The 20,046-nt window shown below is 37.4% G+C and overlaps 1 protein-coding gene across 8 annotated transcripts in view; it reads left to right on the top strand.

Annotated features, from left to right (window-relative positions):
• The window catches only part of SOX6 (SRY-box transcription factor 6), a 368,657-nt gene that overhangs the window by 319,180 nt on the left and 29,431 nt on the right, over positions 1-20,046 (top strand). For all 8 annotated transcript variants that reach the window (XM_066187620.1, XM_066187618.1, XM_066187619.1 and 5 more), the window contains one exon: positions 15,980-16,088. In XM_066187620.1, coding sequence (XP_066043717.1) covers positions 15,980-16,088 — 109 coding nt within the window. The remainder of the gene's footprint in view (positions 1-15,979; positions 16,089-20,046) is intronic.

Genomic DNA, 20,046 nt, shown 5'->3' with positions numbered 1-20,046 from the left:
TTAAGGCAAAGTTGCATTATCACTGAGTCAGGCACTGAAAACAATGTCGTTTGTCTTAGGTGACCAACTACAGCATAAATCAGAAATAGGAAACCATTGAGTATTTGAGTGCATAGTTCATGCAGAGCTTTAAAAAGTTGGATTGTTAAAACACTGACACTCATACATGTAGAGAAATCACTGAACCTCAGGGGGTAGTTTGAAAATATAAGAAATACTCTAATTTCTGGATAAAATGTTCACTGCACATAGCTTGTTCATCTCTAGTCACATAATACTAACTCCACAAACAGATCTATCTCAATTGAAAATGGGTAACAGGGTAATAAACGATACTCAACATCAGATTGCTCATATTAAAATCTTGTTCAAGTCATAGTAAGCTGTTATAACACTATTTAAAACCTAAAGTATGCCTAACCCACGAGCTGAAATTGCCCAGCTTACATCCTGAAAATCTACAGACAACATTAATTTCCCATTATTCTGCTTTTATGCCTGTGGCCTCTAACATGTTGCAAATGCTTCTATAAGAAAGGCTAGAAAAACATATCAAATTTCTGTTCTATTCCACTTGCTGACATTCATTAACTGAGGGAGAACATTGAGACATGGTTTTGGAAAGATCTCCTCTCTACCTCCACCCGTTCCAAAGCAATTTATTAAACAGCCAGTAAGAGAAGTGGACACTTGTGGTTTAATGTCAGACCTGTGTTGATCAGTAGCTGGGTGCGTGATTTCACTGCTGTCTTGCCAAGGGCTTCTTGAGACAGCAGACAATGTGAGCATTCCTATCTCCCTGCCATTTTCTTTGCATCCAATTTCAATTGTGAAGTAACAATTTCATTCTATGGCTCCTATTTGGATGAACTATCTTTTTACCTACATAGAGAATCTTGATTTGTGCATCCCACTTTTTCCATTTCTAAAACACAGGAACACTCTTTGCTGTGTTTTGGATGCTGGTGCATTTGTTCTACATTCTGTTTAGAAGCCATCATTTGGGAGGATGTGCATTAGAGCTGTATACAAAGTGAGTCACTGACACATCGTGTACTGTAAATCTTCTTGGTCTGTCAGAGGTTCTGCAGTTTGCCAAAATGTATTCTGCTGCCAGCTCCCTGCCAGAATTCTGTTCCTCAGGCTCTTGAAAGCTATGAATAAGATTAGGTTGTATGGCTGCACTTTTTCTCCCCAGGGATTCCCCTTTATCAAGGGATTACCTGCAGGACCTTTGCTTAACTCCTGTGTTTTATCCTCCAGTATAACACTACAGATCACACTGTATCATTGCAGGGTCTCCTTGAGGAAGTGTATGCCAACTCTTAGGGCTTCCATTCAGAAAGAACCCAAAACTTAGAAATGCAAGGAAGATCCTGTAAGTCTGCTCCCACCCTCTTTCATGCAAGGTTTATTTTTCCTCTTTCACTGCAAGGAGCAGCCTGAATTAGAATGTTCCCAGTCATAAAGTGACCCTATATATACTGGGATGCCCATCAGTGTTTGCAATAACCAGCATATTCTGCTGTGCAGGATAGCAATTCCATTTGGTCCAAAATTCATCTATAGTTTATCAGGATGTACTCACTAGCAGGGACAGGGAAAAGGAATGAACTGCAGTGTGGGAAATTTGTAGTGCATGTGTGAGTTATCCTACAGGGGAAGGTGATGAAAAGTACTCCTTGCTTGGTTTTGAAAATCACACCAAGTGATTTCCCTTTCTCCCCACCCATGCCACGTTACTGCAGTTGCCGTATGTGTTATAAGAACATAAAAAATCAAGTTAAAAGGGCGAGAAAAGCACCCACTTTCCTGGTTTTGACCCCACTTAATGTAAAGCTTTTGCTATGGAAAGGATGCATCTCAGCACATGTGCCTCTGAATTAGGGACTGCATTTATTGATCATCCTTCAAATGTTATGAGAGCCCAGTGCTGCAGTATTAGAAACGCTCCCAGTGTGGTGCAGACTATGGTTTAGGTAGTGGAAGTCTCTATCGCTCTCTTATGACAAGGCAGAGGGGGATATTTCTTGCAGAGATTGCAATGATCTGTTACTTTGTGTTGCCTTTCCTTTTCTCCCTGCTGCTACTCATTCCTGTTGCGTAACTTCACCCTGCTTTTGCTGGGGCTCTTGTAGGATCTTATGAAAACAGTACCGTCATTGCTGTTGTGTGTCACATCTTAATTAATTAATAGGACAGCACACAATTTCCTCATTAGAATTTCCACTAACTTCTCATGCTGTGAAGAGATAGTGTTATTTCACCTCTTTTTGTTATTTTGTGGGTATTTTCTCCATACAGCTGCATTCTTGTTGCTAAATCAGCCTTGGATTTGACTTCACAATTAAGCTAAATGCTGACCATTTTCCATAAGCAAAATACACAATTTATCACATTTTTGATTGCTTGGAGCAGCAAAGGAATGGAGATAAAATTGAAAACTTCATTGTGAGTTATCAGTCACATTTTTTTCTTTAATAATTCTATTTTGTAGCTGATGACAGAACTCATTTAGGATCAGACCATTTTAGGCTGTGCTTTGATACAAACCCAAGCAGTTATAGCTCCTGAGATGAAGATCTTTAATAGATTTGAAAGGCAAGAGCTATCTCTGTCTAGTGTGTTGCTTCTCCAGTGCAAAGAGGTTCTCAGCAACTTCAGCTGCAGCTTGCTGCCTGCTAAAGGACTGAACTATTTGAGCAATTCTGCTGTAAAAGCTGCAAAGGCTTTGAAAACAAAAGCTTCCCCTTTTGTTAAACTGAAACATTTCACTGTTTGATTTTTCATCCTGACCCCACCAATATCTGATTCAGAAATTTTAAAGTACTGTGGACTGTTTGTGGTGACCAGCAGGTCAGGAGGCGAGGGATGGGACAGAACTTCACTCCTGCATACCGTGTCCCTGAAAATGCGCTTTGAATGTGTTGCAGGATAGGAAATGAGATTGAGGGAGAGCACAGATAGGAATGTGAAGACGCTATAGTTTAAATGGTGGATTTACAACCAGGTAGTTCCAGAGGATATAGCTCTTTCCTTCTTTTTGGCATCATCCCTCTCAGTTCTCCCAATATAAAATAATTTGAAATTCCTCTTAAGTCTCTGTTTCTAAACCCTAAGAAGCAGCAAACCTGAGCCTTGCTGTTTGCATTCTTCTGATATCAAAGCCTCCTATCCCAGCGGGGCCCTTAGCCATAGGAGAGGTTTGAGGGAGGAGGAAGCGATGTTTTTCCTTCTCAGCTGCTGCACCAGATTGGAGGGTGGGGAGGGGAGAGGGAGCAGAGACAGTTTTTAATATTCAAAATGGAGGCTGGGTTGTGGTTGCTGTCTGAGCCTGACATTGCTGCTGCTCATCTCTGTTTCCCTTAGCTGAGGTGACAGCAGGGCTGGGTGGAGGGTGGAGGTTGGGACCTGGTGATGAAGAGTACCCATCCTCTCGGGGACTCAGGGAGAGTCTTAGTTGGCCTGTTTTTGCAGCAGCTCGTACCCCAGACATATCTTGTACTACAAAGCTAGCAGTGCAAAGATAATTTTCTTTCTGTTTAAAAACCTGTGTTACAGATTTTCAGGACGTATTTATTTATTCTTCAAATTAGCTGAGCAGGAGAATTAGCTGAACAGAGATGGATTTAGAGATCAGCACAATGCAGCAAGATTAAAAAACCCTTTCCATCTGAATTAATGAATTTCAGACTGCTTTTCATAAACTAGTTTTTCAGAAGTCATCTGTGAAGCCTTGTATAAAGAATTTTTAAAGGTAGCTTAATGGGATGGAGAAAAGGCTTAAAATTATCTACAGGGGCTGTTGCAGGAGATATTAAATATTGATTTATATTGGAGTAAGAATCATACTAAAGAGTGAAGCTTGTAGTCAGATCAATTTATCTGGAATACAAACTCCGTGGCTGTATTTAGTACAGTGTCAACATGAATCTTAAACAAGTAGATGTGAAAGGTTGATCATTTAATCTAAATCAATTGGCTTTCCAAATCTTCAATTAAAAAAGAAATCTGAACAGTTCAAATTGAACTGCTTCTAAATTGTTCGGGTGGTTTCTCTTAAAAATGCTTCATTTAGTCAGTCATGTGTATAATAATGCTCCTCTGTGCATCTTGTTGTTACTAGGAACAAAAACACATAGTCCAAGACTTCTCCAAATCTTGAGTTTTTAATACCTCAAACTTGAAATCCCACTGTAAATAGTTCAAGTAATCTGGGAAATAAAACTGCAAGAAATTTTCTGCTACTTGCCGCTGTAGCTTCACTGCCAAGGTTTTGATCAGAATATAAAAGTTGGCTCAGATTGTTCTTAACCACCTAAAACTGATTATGCCCTGTTTTCAGGCATAAATAGATACCAGTATGCCAGCTAGTGGTACTGGCTAAAACATTTTTCGGTGTGCATAAGAGTACGTAGGCCTCCAGTAGGAAATCCTTTATCCAAGTGTGACAATAAAGCAGGATGTCTCAGATAATTTAAGTGTTGCATTTGCTTTTGTTTGTACTGTTTTCTTTAAACATATTCATTAGAAAAGAGCAGAGCCTTTAATGTTCCATGACTGAAAAATCCATCAAGCAGATTTATGGCAGGGGCAGCGTGGCATAACAGCCAGTGGACTGGCCTAATGTGCAGGAGTCCTGGGTTCAGCTCTCAGCTTAATCATTGACTTTCTGGGTAACCAGAAGATAATAATTTCCCCTCTGTGTGCCTGAAGATTCAGTTACCAACCTCCATTTTAGAATTATTTGGGTATTACTAATGAGCAGTGGTAAGTATTGCAATTGTCTACGTATATCATAGCAAAAAGCTCCGAAATAGTGATTGCTTCCCCAGAACAGTATTGTTCTCTTTCCTGTGAGACAGAGCTATAAAACATGATCACAGTTATAAAGTGTACAAGTATACAAAGGAGTAAGGAAAGTATGAGGCAGGAAATTCCCTCTTAAAGATTGTATTTATCCACAGAACAGCAAAGAATCTTCCGCTGGAATGAGGTGCTGGAATGTTCCTTCACTGAATTGCATGAACCTTTCCATATATGCCGACTAGAGTGGGTGAATAGGGATAGGGACAAAGAGAGAAAAAGATGCATTTTAATTGCAGAGAGATGTAGTAGGACCCAGCTTATGCTTATCCTGAAGATGAGGTCAAAAATAGGTCTTAAGTGGGACATAAGTGGCTAATTTGTGGGTGAAACCACTACTTTTGAAACATCCATTCAAGGTTGGTTGTTAAGGTATAAAAGCATTTTTCTAAATTGTATTGTTGCCTGGAGCTGAAGAGTACTTAATGGATATCTTATCTGAGAAGTTGAGACAAATTTTTCATGATAAAAACAAAAGAAGGTTTATAAAATCATTCCATTTTAAATCAAAAACTAGAGAATGGATTTGTACCAGTGGCATTAGCTATAGACTAGCAGTGTTCTCTTTGTATTTTGGAGCAGTAAAAACATATGATTTTTTCCACTCATACATAGGTAGGCATTTTGCATATAGGATGGTTTCAGGTGCAAGAGTTCCTGGATTTTGCATGGAAGAAAAAATATTGCATAGCCTTCAGTAATCCTTTAAAGTCCTCTGCCATTATTTTAATTCATAATTCCTTCTTGGAAGAGTTACTCCTTCCAAGACATGGAAAGCTCTCCCAGTTTCTAGGAAATACATATTTGCCTGCATTTGTATGTTGGATATCCCAAAGAGAGAATTTATGCTACTTTCTTGGTTGCCTTTTAGTTTTTGGGGGGGTTTTTGGTTTGGTAAATGAGCAACCTGGTCTAATGGAAGGTATCCCTGCCCGTTCTAACACACCTGCTGGGGTGTTAGAACTAGAACCAGATAATCTTTATGGTCCCTTTGAACCCGAACATTTCTGTGACTCTGGGAATTCATAGTCTTCATAAATCCAGTTTGGCCTACTTTTCCTTGAGTACAAGTTTTAAAAACATAAATCATGAATAACCTAGCTCTGATTGTGTTAGGAAGATCAGTAAGTAAATTTAGCAATTTCATTGATGCAGACTTTTTCCTCCACTTTGGCCAGGACATTGCTAATGAAAGGTCTTGTCTGCTCACATAGATCCCTACAGGACTGTGTTCTTGGCTGTCTATTGTTTTATTCTTAAACAAGAATAATTCTTTTTACCTGAAGGTCTTCAACCTACCTGTCTCAAAGGGAAAAAAAAAAAAAGAATAATCAGTAAGAAGGATAAAGCATCTTTTTGAGCCTGGAAAAAACTTGTTTAATTTTTATTCTCAGATACCATGTAAACATAAAAACTGACACTTTGGCCCTGATTCAGTCATGTGCATTTAGTGCATTCTTCATATACTCCCCTGGAGTTAAGTACTGATTATCCATGTCCTTGAGGCCTCTGTTGGACTGGAGTGAAAGTATTTGCACCTTACAGGATTATGGCCTATATGAGGCTGCAAGAATTTGCAACTCACTGTTCTGTTTTCTTTGTTTTTGTTTGGTTTGTTTTTTTCTTTTCCTAGTTGCATGAAGATTAAAGACAGGAACTAGTTGAGGGGTACATTTATATTATCACAGGCATTACCTACATCATACTTCATATTGTAATCATGCAAACAGTAATCTTGCCTTCTTGACATAAACAGTAAGCAGCACCTTTTCCTGAGGCTGAAATAATCACAGAAAAACATGGCAGTGATGGAGGTACAAGAGAAAAAACACTGCATAATGATGTTATTATCATTGTTCCATTGTCACCCATCCTTACACCTTAGTGATATGATCCTTTTCTCTCTGAAGATAACAAAAGAAGCCTCAGTACAAACAGGGCCATGTATATGCAGCAATCATAAAATGCAACCTTGAAAAAGTGTACTTAAAATGCTACCAAAAATCATCTTGATAGATAGAGAAAAAGCCTACTTAATCTTTATATGCATGGTATGCAATTATATATTTACATCCAGCACAAGGCAAGGCATATACTTGAAAACAGTAGCATTTGGTGGGATTTTGCTAACTGCCTTGATTGCATTTCTAATTCTAAATATGAATATGAACATTTAAGCCCAAGTGTCTTTTGCATCTCCATTTTAAACTGTTTCAGGTGTGTTCCTGAACACAGGAAGGAACAAGCAAGTCTAGAGGCTTGTGTTGTTCATAGAGGTAAACAATAGGGGTGGGTACCCCCAGTGACTCGTTTGTGATGTCTGGGGTTAGAGCTCTGTACTGCCAAATCCCTAATTGAGGATTTACCCTAATGGAGCTACTCAAACCTATACTTGCACTGTACAATACTATTCATGTTCAAAGATTGCTGTAATAAAATGCAGCTAGGTTTAGTCTCTTCATTGAAAAAATACTGGCAAATAGAGTATTTGAAATATTTGCTTTTGTACCTTCATAGCTACTAGCCATGTGTCGAGTAGGAAAAGCTGCATTTATTGAGTTTTGATAATTGATTATTGCATCATGTAGTCAATGTTCAACAGAGTTTTTCCAGCATTATCCAGTGGTGTCTAAAGCTCTGCCTTGTGCCTGCCATAAGAAACAGTTGAAATGATGGGATGGAAGTATTTATGAGAGTGTCATCTGTCTTTCTCTTAGCTTTTGTAGGTTTAAAATTAAACTTATAAACATCTGTTTATATGTACTTAAATTTGCAGACTATTCACAAAAGAACATCAGGTGGCTTCTGGAGATGTTTGACCAGTGGCACCTGCACGTGTCTGTCTGGATGTGTGTTTTCTGGATATTTTTAAAGACCTTTATTGTCCCAGCTCCTTGTGTGGATAGAAGCTGAAAGCAACAGCTTTGTGCTGTTGAGGTTTGCAGAACACCGCAATGAAATTGAAATTGGTGACTTCTTTTCTGCCTTTTTTTTTTTTCCATTCCAAAAAAAAAATTGTTGTGCTGAACCTAGAATAGTTTTGCTGGTTGTTTCATTGCTGTGGCTTCTTGCTAAAACTGAGTTTTCAGCCTGGAATATATTACTAGGTGATTAAGAGGGAAGGAGATTTACGGTTTTGAGCTAGTAACCAAATTCTGTTCTGATTCTAATGCATGAGAATATCTTCAATGAAATTTAGTCACAAGCATAAAAATCTGGGGAAACATGCAGATATATGTACAGAATCATAAAATTGTCTCAATTTGGTAAAAACATTTTTGTTCACTTTTATGGCATTTAAAAGGCTCCATTTTAAAATACTTGGTGAAAATGAGGCCATAACCAACAAGGTCCAACCACCTGCTAAATTGAACTTAAATATATATATACATTTACTCCTTTGTAATATTTAGCCTAGGAAAAACACCTTTGCTTTGTCATGTCCTTGCACTTTTATTCTTGTAAATCAAATGTTAGAAATTTAAATGAACATTCCAAGGGTCCACAAGTAGCTATTGAATTGCTTCCATTAGTCACTTTGCAGCACAGAAAAAAACCAAACCACAGTCCTGCTATTTCCTAGTAGAAGTGGATGTCAATCGTAATTTGTGTTTATTTTTGTCTGTCTTTCAAAAATGCACATGTATGTGTTTAATTAGAAGAAAATGTTGGGGTTTTTTTAATGGTTGCATTCAGATTCCTTCTAATTACAAGGTAGATTATAGATTTGATCTATACCATTTACCAGTTCTTCCTTAAATTTAGCGATGTTATAAAAGAAAATTAACTTCTCTCCCTAGAAGGCTCCCAGTTAATCATCTGTGGAGTCGGTCAGGAGGGAAGGGAGCAGCAGAGAGGGTGAGGGAATTTCTCTCTGACTCAACAGTTGAACAGCTTACACTCTGGAACACGAGATTTGATTACCTTAGCATGTGCTACTACAAATGTTATTAACAGTCATAAAATTATCCAGCTTTTTTAGAAACGAGTGACAGGCCAAGCTTTGGACTTTTTCTGACCCCTGGCGAATTGTGTAAAGTAGTAACTCCTTTTGTTTGCTTTTCATTTACCAGCTGCTAATTTAATTAATTGTCCCCCTGTTTTTGAAGGACTAGTTTCTCCTCACTCTGTGGTGGAATTTCACAGTTTGTGTGATTTTTTTTTTTTTAAATCTTTACCTTCTAGTTGGTGTGTAATTTTACCGTGGGCTGCTGTCTGAGTTTGCTGCTGAAACAAAGGGTTAATCGGCATGGCCTCAGATACTGCCATGCATCATGCCTTTGTACATGAATAAAAAGTTGGAAACCGCATGAAAGCAGTAGTTGGGTTACCACACAACTGGATATGCTTAAGTCTGAATGCTTCATAACTCTAACTACTGGGGAGTTGCAAACTTATAAATAACCTTGCAATTGGTTAAAACCATATTAAAACCATATGAACAAAGACATCAAGCATTTGGTAACGGGGGCTCAGTAAATGCAGTAATCCTGTTGAAAGTAATCTAACCAGGGCAGATCCATAGCTTAGGAGTGCCTGCAAGAGTGGCAATAGTTATGGAGATGGCTATATTTCACGTGCAGGAGGGCATAATATTCCCCTTAGGTGGAAATATTTGCTATCAATTCTTTTTTCTTCTCTTTCAAAAATAGTTTTGAATTGATATGCTTCCTACTAAAAGCAGGCTTCCATGCACTGAAGTCTATAAACATCTCAGTGTCTGCTTACGCCTCTGATAATCAGAGAATTCATTTAAATCCTTCTTATTTATGTTCAAGATCAAGAGGGCTACTGCTCACACTAGCTGAGAAGAAGATCTTGGAATTCCGATCCTTGAAATCAAGCTTCCAAAATAATTGCTGAAAACTGTTTACAAGTAGGCTAGATGCATTGGCATTTACTTATCTGGGGATATATTTTTTTTTTGCTTTAGGCCATTGGTTTCTAGACTAAATTTTTTTCTAGACACTAAATTTTGATGAAGTTGCAATTCTCAATTTTGATTCCAGAACCTGGTTCTTAAAAGAAGTCTCATAATGTGGCAATCACTGTGAAATTCTGTTTCTGAACAACTTTGGCGTATTTTCTGCTTGTGATGGTCCTGCACATGTCACATTGTCACATGGAAACCAGCTGAGGCTTGCCAGGCAGGCAAAGAAATTTTAGTGTAAATTCCCTGTTATCTGCTTTTAACCTCTTACTTTTCAGTTATGCTTTAAGATGGAAGAATATATTTAAAAGGGGACCTAGTGGCTTCTCTCTCCCCACATCTTTTCAAGCAAGCTGTTTGCTTTGAGGCGCTGCAATGTGATGCAAATCTGTAGTCTGTCGCAGGGATGCTGGTCCATGCTCTATGTTCAGCATGCAAAGATATTACTGGTACACTTCATGAACAGCACAGGGGCCTTCAAAAACTGGAAGCAGCAGTATTTCAGGGTGAAAAATCACTCACCGTGGCTCTCCTGGTCCCTGAGATCATTGAATTCAGGTGTTTCACTTACAGAAAAAGTAAAGAAAGGGCAGGTTGTGTCAACATCATAGATGTTAGCATATCCTTCAGTCCTAAAACCTGTAAATCCTTGGAAAAGGTACACCTTGTATCTTGTAATATCTTAAAATAACAGCATTCCTACAATAAGTTTGCCTGCTTCGCAAATTTAATTCCTCTGTTTTCTTGGAGCAGCTCCCAGTGCTATGATATTGAAAATGAGTCTTGGGCATTCACCACAGTTCTGTAAAACCAAGGGCCATGCTTCTGATTGTAACAATAATGCCACTATTGTGTTTATCTCCTCTGCCATCCAAAGAATTCCAGCAGTTGCATGCCTGAACACCAGTAGGATGATTGACATTGTTGTAATAAGGTTAATGTTTAAACTTCCCTCCTGTAATAACTAAAATATCCAGAGATAAGGCTGAAAGTCAATTTGTAATTATCCCTGCTGTGCCAAGACATTGCAAAAGATTCTAAGTGGAGGGTAATTTAACTTTTCCGTCCTAGCTGTTAAAAAGTAGTAGGAAGAAGGTGAAAAGCTTGGGGCATTTGTATCTTGAGTTTCCAGGGTGGGGAAAAATGCAGCTGTAATTCCTCCTCGTTCAAACTGGGAATAATTTTCTCTGTGTTCTACTGAAAATGTCCTTTTTATGTTTTGAATACATTGAATTGTTTGCCGGTTGTTTACTGTCCGTGGTACATAAAGGGAATAGATCATAGTTAGCAAATAAGCTACTGGAACATTTAGTATAGAATAATTCAATTTAAATACATTTTATATATAAAGACAACATGTGATAAGTATTTGTAGTCATTCTAACTAAAGCACTGTCCTCAGAAGAAATACTATGCCTTCAGTCATATGTTCTGCGGCTTCTGTGAATGACCCATATTAATTCGATTTCTAGAAACTGGCTCTTTAAATTGATGTTGGGTTACTGCTTCCATGCTAGACTATTGAAATAAAGGTATTACATCATTGTCCAAACACGTCTACTTCAATAAAAGTATTTGTTTGCAAAAAAAGATATACATTTTAAATCTTTTTCACAACGATCAGCATGCATGCCATTTTCCATTTCAGGCTAAGCATACATTTCAGATGTGGAAAAAGCAAGCATGTTGAAATAATTTGAGGCATGGGTATAGTCAGATCAGTCTTGGTAATCCAGAAGGGAGGGGTGCCCAGTGTATTATTACGTTTCGTATATTATTTTTCAAGAGATGGATGCAATCAGTCATCTTCTCGCAGATGGTTTGGAAAAAAAATTGTCTCGCTGGCAAGTAAACTGTTATTTAAGTACACAATCCACGGTACTACAGAAACAGTTTTGCCAAACTTGTCCAAGTATTCTCACATCCTTAAAGATGGTATAAATATCATTTATGGCAAGCCGTTTACTTCAGACTATATGGAATGCCTTCCTGCTCCCCTGATCTAAGTGTCCCAGTTTGCATTATGGCCTTTATTGCTTCTGTTTGATGGAGTGATCAGTAAAAATTTAATGACACTATAAAATAATAAAAATGTCATTAATTTACCACGGATCCTGGATGCAGTGGTTGTAAAGTTACATTAATAAACAGAATATTTTTTACAACAAAAAGCATTGTTACGTGGGAACGTATAAATAACACACATAAATTTAAGAGCAATTTTACTGTTAGCACACACATTATTATGGAATAGCCAATAAGTGTATAAAACATAGTATATAAAATTTTATGAAAATATACTGTGCACATCAAAAATTCAGCTTTTATCTAAGTGCAGAGAAAAGCCATTATTGTGTGCTTACTGTTTCATTGCTGTTCTTTCACAAGATCACAATTTTATATTTGTTTCTAGTAATTTGAAGTTTGCAGCCTTTTCCAAGGCAGGGGCTAAGGCTTCCTTTTGCTTTTGCTCCCTGCTTCACTGAATCATCCTTTTTTACCTTCCACACGTGAAGAAAGAATTGATACTTTCTGGCAGAACGTGACGGAAAAGTTGCTAATTTAATGCAAAGCTAAAAATAATGCCAAAGGGGTTGAAAGGCTTGCTTGGCGACACTGGAAATAAGGGATAACTATCTAGCAGTCTATCTGTCATCACTGGGGCTGCTCCATCACTGACTGTGATAATATGTGAATATGATGGATGCCACAGCCTTGTGGCTCATAACATTTAACATTCATCAGCTCTCACTAACGGGGGCTTTATAATTTAAATATCTTTATTTAATATGCAACATCTACCTCATACATCATAATTTCAAAGCACTTAGAGAACCAACATTCCTGCAAGACAGTTGAGCAGACTTTAATTTTTTCAATAACTTTTACGTTTTCTGCATGTTTGTGACTGACAATGCATAAATAAGTGCCTAATCATATCACAGAATGGAAAATTAAGGTTTGGCTGCTAAAAAGGTTCTTTTTTCTCTCCTTTTTCTCATTTTGAAGAAAGGATTTATTTTTACTACGTGTTCAAAGTATGAAGAAGCACAAAGGATCTGATTTGGTGTTGGGAAGTGCTTTCAGTTTCCTAATGCAGACTCCAACTGACTCTGCTGATCTTCTCATGAGAAAGGGTTGTTAGTGTCATCTCCTTAAAAAAAAAAAAAAAAAAAAAAAAAAAAAAAAAAGAGAAAAAAATCAGTTCAAAATAGGGGTCAAAAGTGCTGTTCAGAGGGGAGAAAACATCTTCACTGTTCGTAGCAGTGCACTTTATTGCAAACTCACAAAAATTTTCTATTAATGGAGGTTAGGCAGGCAGCAATAGATACAGTAGTTGATGCACATGTGTGCAGATGTCATGCACGTGTAGGTAACTTATTGTTTGTGCAGCTACGTATAACCATACATTTTTAATAAAGGTATATATAAGTATTTTTTTTTAAAATCTAGGAATATGAAATAGAGAATCAATCTTCCTCTCAGTCATACTATGGGAAACGTGTACATTTAAAAGATTTTTAGTCTGTTTTCTCTAGGATGAGTTCAAGATGGGAGCGAAGACAAATCCCACTAAAAAGGATTTGAGCTTAGTGGGACAAGTTTCTTCTCTTATTATAAATGTCATATAAATTTCTTGTATTCCATGCAATTGTAAAGGCGGCTACTAGATACAAGCATTTTTACTGTTGAGAAAGATTTTCCTATTTTTTAAAGTTCTCTGAATTTGTGTAAAATTGATGCAAATAATGACCTTTTTTTTTTTTTGTATCACTATGATGATAATTTTCAGTGAAAAAAGCAAGCAAAGGAATGAATTTAAAAGGCATTTCAAAGACCTAAATATATCTAGCTTTGTTAAAGCGGCTCATGAATTAGGAGGAGGTTATAAAATAACTATAAATACAGCTCCTTTGTTTGACAAGAGCAGGTATTTTTATGGCGTAAGTGCTTTCATTTTAGTGTTTCTGAACCTTATCATGCAATTTTCTCTTTTCTCATTCCATGTCAAAATATTGATATTCTTGCAGAAACTTTTTTTTTTCTTTTTGTAACAGAATATTTTCTGGTAAAATCAAAGAGAATGAATGACTAGAAAGATATTCCAAATGTGCATATTGATATGTAGCTGGGTCTGTTGATTTTTATAGCAGAAAGGTATTTCTCCTTTTTCGGAAACACACTTAAAGGCTGTTCTTCAAGAACACTGCAGGTGCTGTATTAACATCCTTAAGAAAAAGCTTTTAGTGCAAATATTTTGGAAGAGAAAATAAATGTGCCAAAAGCTGTTTTCTTAGCACTGATCTTTGTTTTTATCTCAACTGCAAATCAGCCCTTTGCAATGGAACACAGTATCCTTGATAAACTTATTTTTCATTCTCTCTACCAGTAAGACAGATCCCATCCTGATGATTCAGGTGTATTGTTACATGGCACAACATTTTTCAGTAAAATATTGGGCCCCAGTATTGTAGTGCTTTCTGCAGTCAAATTTTATTTGTAACTCTTTCTTTTCTCTTGAGTTCGTTTGTGTATGGAAGCTCCTTCATCAACCATGGATTTTACAGAAGAAAACAAGTGAAGTAATTAACCAAATATAAAATGCAGAGTTATTTTGTCTGACAACTAGAAGATTTTGAGGAACTTTTAGAAATGCATGTAGTACCTGAAATGCCTCAGCCTGCATGTTGTGGCAAATCCAGTGTCAGACTGAGCTTTCTTTTCCTCTGCAAATTAAACAGAGAATAATTTAAAAAATCCGTGGCTGAAGGAACCGAAAGCATGAGGAATCAAAACAATTCCTTGCTTTTCCTGATGGGGTTTCATGGCTAAAACACAATGACAATAGAAAAATAATAATATTGGAAAGCAGAAGTGGTTGGAGGTGGAGAAAATGAGGAGTCAAGGCCAAGTTTTGTCCTGAAGAACATTTCCAAGTTTCTACCGTCTTATAGGAGAGAGTCTCCCAATGTTTTCTCCTGGTGTCTAGCATGCACAGCACAGAACTAGGTCACTGAACAATAGACTGAACAGCAGTCAGCACTCTGCTTCTGCATAATGCATTAAGTATAACATGGAGAAACTGTTCGTAGAGCTGAAAGCTGGTATTTCACGTCTGTAAATTCAAGCTGACATGACATTTAATATTGTTTCATAGTAATGAACAACAAAGTTTCATTCATTCACAAGTACAACATAATGCCAAGTTTAATCTGAAGAGGTAACAACAAGGCAAGAGGGAAAACATGCTATGTTCCTTCAAATGAGAACGCTAAATTAATGATAACCACTGAACACTTTGCTACTGATACATAGCACTACAGAGAGCACTATTGAGAGACAATATTACACTGCCTTTATAGTGCCCTTGTCCAGGAGCTGAGCAAGGAACTGGGTTAACATATAAAATACCTTCCAGTTTCCACTTTCTGGTTCCAGGTTTCCTATGGATGTCTCCAGCTCTCAAAAGCTTTCTGTTTCTCTGGGAGTGGTATTCCTTTTCATTTTTTTTCCTTTTGTATCTTCTTAAGTTCCCTTTTCACTGAGGTACAACTTAAATTTCTAGACAAAATAATATTAGTTCTGTCCTCTATTATCCCCTATTATCCCTTATTTCAAATATTTGTTCTTGAAAATCTCTGCATAAAATTCAGACTTGTGTTTCCACAGAGGTATGAATGCGAACTTAATTCTCAGGGTGCGGAAAAAAGTGCTTTTTTTTTTTTTTCATTAAAATACCAGTGCATTTTAATACAAACTCTTCTTTCAGCTTCTGAATTTTCATGTTTCCCAAATGTTGATTGTCTTTTTCAGTTTAAGTTGGAAAATAAGTGGAAAGGCAAAGTGAGCAGCATCGATCAGCACTGTGTGCTGCCAAGAGTGTTTTGTATTTGCATGTACAATCGTTTATGCGTTATGGCACTGCAGATCAAAATAATCTCAACGTTTCTGTATATGTTTCACATTTAAAACTGATTTTCATAAATGCAAACATTCAGAATCTGTAAAAAAAAAAAAAAAAAGAAAAAAAAAATTGTCCCTGAGCTAAAATTCTAATTAGATGCATTCATTATTTGTTCAGATTTAAGAAATAAGGCATGTATCGATGCATACCCATATGCACTGGCATATAATGAGAACTATCCTATATGGAGCATTAAGAGTCCTTCTGTTCTTTTCCAGGAAAGAACAAGGTTTGAAAATTTAGGCCCGCAGTTAACAGGGAAACCCAATGAAGATGGAAAAATTGGCCCCGGTGTCATTGATCTTACAAGGCCAGAAGATGCAGAAGGTGAGTTGCAATTTTGATCACGGGTTATTGAACACTGCACCCCAGGATGATGTGGCTGAAATACTGCCAGTGCCATAAGTACTGTCCATGCTACATTCCAGGGTAACACATGATCAATTTCTGTCTGAATTTGTGAGATTTCAGTAAGTCCATAACAAAGTGTGGAGACATGAAAAGGACTGTGTAGCCCTTTTAGCCCTTCTGCAGCACAACTCTCTTTTCCCCAGCTGCCAAATAAGAGTTACATTTTATACTCCTAATAAAATTTTAGGAGATATTGAGAAAATTATCTCAGGAAGGATATATATTCCTCATTTTTTATAGTGTTTAGCAGCTTTGAAGAAGGTTAGAGCATTTTCAGAAATCTGCCCATCCTGCACCACCTATTCAAGATTTAGCAAGCAGAATTCTATTCATATGCAGCTATCAAGTGATGATGGAAAAATACTTCCCATTTTCTGTATGAAAAGGTCTTTTTCATTTTATAAGCCTTCAGTGCACTCATTTCAGTGAGAGTTTTACATGTATATCCATGTGTTTCAAGCCCCAGGTGGAAGTCAGTGTTTATTAGAACTGAGTTGAGTATCTAGCAGGATTATTATCCGGAAGTGGATGTCACTGGGATCCTCTCTACCTATGGTACATTAGAGGAGCACACATACATATATAGGAACCCTACCTGTCAGAAGATTATAATGTACTATTCAGATAGAATATTATGCAGGATTTTCCCCCCTCAATTTACTTTTGTTTGAGAATAATTTTAGGCTGGGGAAATTCTAGTTATGGCTGAAGAAGGTTTAAACACCTCTGAATTTTTCCATTAACATCCAAACATATGAGAGATCCAAAGTCTGTTTTCTTTCTTGGATCAAAAGAATAGGACCAGTAAATTTTAGGGAGCTATTATATACAAGCTTCATATATTCTTCCTTAATACAATTTGATTTGCCACTGTTGTATCATCTGTAAACAGAAAAATAGCAAACAGAATGTAGGTAAAAATAATTTTTAGACTGGCGTTTTGCAATTATTTTTTTTCTAGAAAAAAGGAATCAGGAGGTACATGGACTTTCCAAAGCACTTTTTTAACCAATTTGTTATTTATAAAGTGCTTTACAAAGAAACATTCATCCAGTGGCAATATTTCATATTTCAACGCGTTGAAGAAATGTTTTTTTGGTCAATTTGGGTGAAAAGTTGCAAGGGGATACTTAACAGATACACAGTGGCTGGTTTTGATGACATCAGGCCTCTGACCCCGTTGTTGTTTTATCTAATTTCCTTCAATTCATCCATTCTCTTCCTAGTGTCCTTAATTTAGTATCTTGATAGCCCTTGTGGCACTGACAGCCTCCCCTGTTACTGGATAGTGCAGAGAGAAGCTTTGCCATTGTAACCCAAGCTGCAGTGATGTGTGCCAGTTTAAGGACAGTGTGCATGTATTTCTAGAGCTACTGGGGCACTTTGAGGCATGGCCACATTAGAAATCCGAGTTCATGAATGGATTCAGATTTCCAGAATTTGTTTAGCAGCCAAGAGATATCTCTGGAAAAGAGATGCTGGGTGCATAGCACTGCTGATCTTAAAAAAACCAAAAAACATTGGCAGGAGTTCTAAACTGAGCTGCTTATTTGTCCTTCTCCTTGTAGACAAGGTGAATTTAGATGTTAGCTGGATGAAAGAAAAAGACTTTCAGAATATAACCTAAATTTTGCCCCTTATATCCAGCAAGCAGGCTAAGACATGGCACTTCTAGCCTAACATAATTTACAGTGGAAGTGTACTGCAAACAGTGCTGCTGAAATATCAGGAGTTAAACTGTGCTCTCTGATATGTACCATGCTACAGACACTGCCCAGCTTCTAATTATTGTGAAACTATCACAGATCTTTCTAGGTTAGTCAGTGCTTTTTTATACATGTTCCTATTATTTTGTGCTTCCAAACTTCAGCCCTGGGTCACTAAGAAACTTGACAGTTTACTCATTAGAATCATAGAATCATTTAGTTTGGAAAAGACCCTTAGGGTCATCAAGTCTAATCCAGCACTGCCAAGCACACTGTGAATCCATGTCCCAGAGTGCTGCAGCTTTTAAATACCTTCTGGGGTGATGACTCAGCCACTTCCCTGGGCATCGTGTTCCAATGCTTGACAACTCTTTCAGTGAAGAAATGGTTCCTTTATATCAAATCTAAACCTTTGCTGGCCTGACTTGAAGCCATTTCCTCTTGTCCTATCACTTCTTCCTTGCAAAAGCATACTGACTCCCACCTCTCTGCACCCTCCTTTCATGTTGTAGTGAGTGATCAGGTCCTCCCTGAGCCTCCTTTTCTCCGGGCTAAACACCCTCAGCTCCATCAGCCTCTCCTCATCAGACTTGTGCTCCAGACCTTTCACCAGCTTTGTTACTCCTCTTTCACCTTCTCTAAGAATGTCTTGTTGCATTTCATTGTGTTGCCACAGTCACAATCTCAGCTGAATGTCAAAGGTTCCTAATAGGCACAGTCGTGTTCTTCAAAGACTTCATGTGTTTCGCACCTTCCTTTCTGTATTGTCATTTTTACTTTAAATCTTTCCCCCCCAAACCTTTTTTTTACATACTATTTGAATGCAGGTTGCTGTAGAAATCTTTAGCGAATATTTCTGTGGTTTATGTGTGTTTTTACGCATATAAATCAGAGAATAAAGATTTTTGAAGTCACATATTGATGGCCAACTTTTGATGCCCTGTCTTTTCTTGTCAGAAATACTTCCAGATCTCTGAGGCCCAGGTGCAGTTGAAACAGAGTGATGGTTGTTAGATCTGTCAGGTGGCTTTACTCTCACCACCAGAATTTTAGGACTTCAGAGTTATGAAATTCACTACATTTAGAGAAGATATTAACAATTTGCAGGGTGTTCTTTTTAAAGAGGAGTGGGGGCAGGTGTAAGGGTGGGGCAGTGTTGTAGAAGATTTTTTCCTGAGCTAAGGATTCCAAATTTAGTCCCACTGCTGGCCATAAACTGGGGGAATAGAGTTTGGGTTGTATTCTAATCCCCCCAGTCATCTAAAGCAAAGGGGCTGTGGAAGAGCAGTTTCACTTCCTGCCTACCAGCACACCTGCTTTTCCATGGGAAACCAAAGTGTGCAGAGACATGGTGCATGTCTGTCCATCCCAACTGGCATTTGAGATAGACCAGATCTGGGAAGTGCTCCCGATTCCCATAGTTTTGACACAACATTTAAGGTCCCTGTAATTTGTTAGAAGACATATAAGAGTCATATTTTCCTGGAATTTTTGGTGTGCTTGTGGTACTGGGTCACTGACCAGAAGCTGAAGCTACAGGCGTTTTTTTTGAGTCATGAATTAGAAGTATTAAAATTCTTTAAACTTAGAAAGTAGACAGATAGAATGATTTTTTTGCTCGTTGTTCCTGTCCAGTGTCTGAAAACCTCTTTAAGATTAATTGAAGGTAAGATATAATTAATGGTAGCCAGTTGTACTTTCAGAGATACAAAGTTGTCTTCAAAGTTTGTGTTGCACTAATGAGCTAATAGTCATCTGAATGGAGGCCTGAAAATCATCAGAAAGAGTTTTATATTAAATATGACGTAAACCAATATTTCTATTACTCCCTTAGCCACCAGCAGGACTGAGCTAACTATACTAAAAATCATGTTCAAACTGTATTTAAAACATTGCCACTTACTGTGACACCATTGATGAATAATCCACAGCTGCTAGACTTGTATCATTACCTGAAATCCCCATTTCCATGTTAAAATGCATTTGTAGTTAACAAAATCCAAAAACATGATTTGAAATCCTCATAAACATTGGGTGACTGGTATCCAAAATTAGAAATGACAACCAATTAGAGAACTAAAGAAGGATTTTTCTCCCCCTGAAACATTAATATTTTAAAGAAAACAAAATTTTTTCTCTAGGTGGCTTCATAATTTTGAACATTTGAG

This window comes from Chamaea fasciata, unplaced genomic scaffold (genome assembly GCF_029207755.1).
Source record: "Chamaea fasciata isolate MVZ Bird 193981 ecotype frontalis unplaced genomic scaffold, bChaFas1.0.hap1 SCAF_7, whole genome shotgun sequence".
NCBI classification, from domain to species: domain Eukaryota; kingdom Metazoa; phylum Chordata; class Aves; order Passeriformes; family Sylviidae; genus Chamaea; species Chamaea fasciata.
The sequence above is the reverse complement of the archived record's forward strand: the minus strand, read 5'-3'. Positions and strand labels throughout refer to the sequence as shown.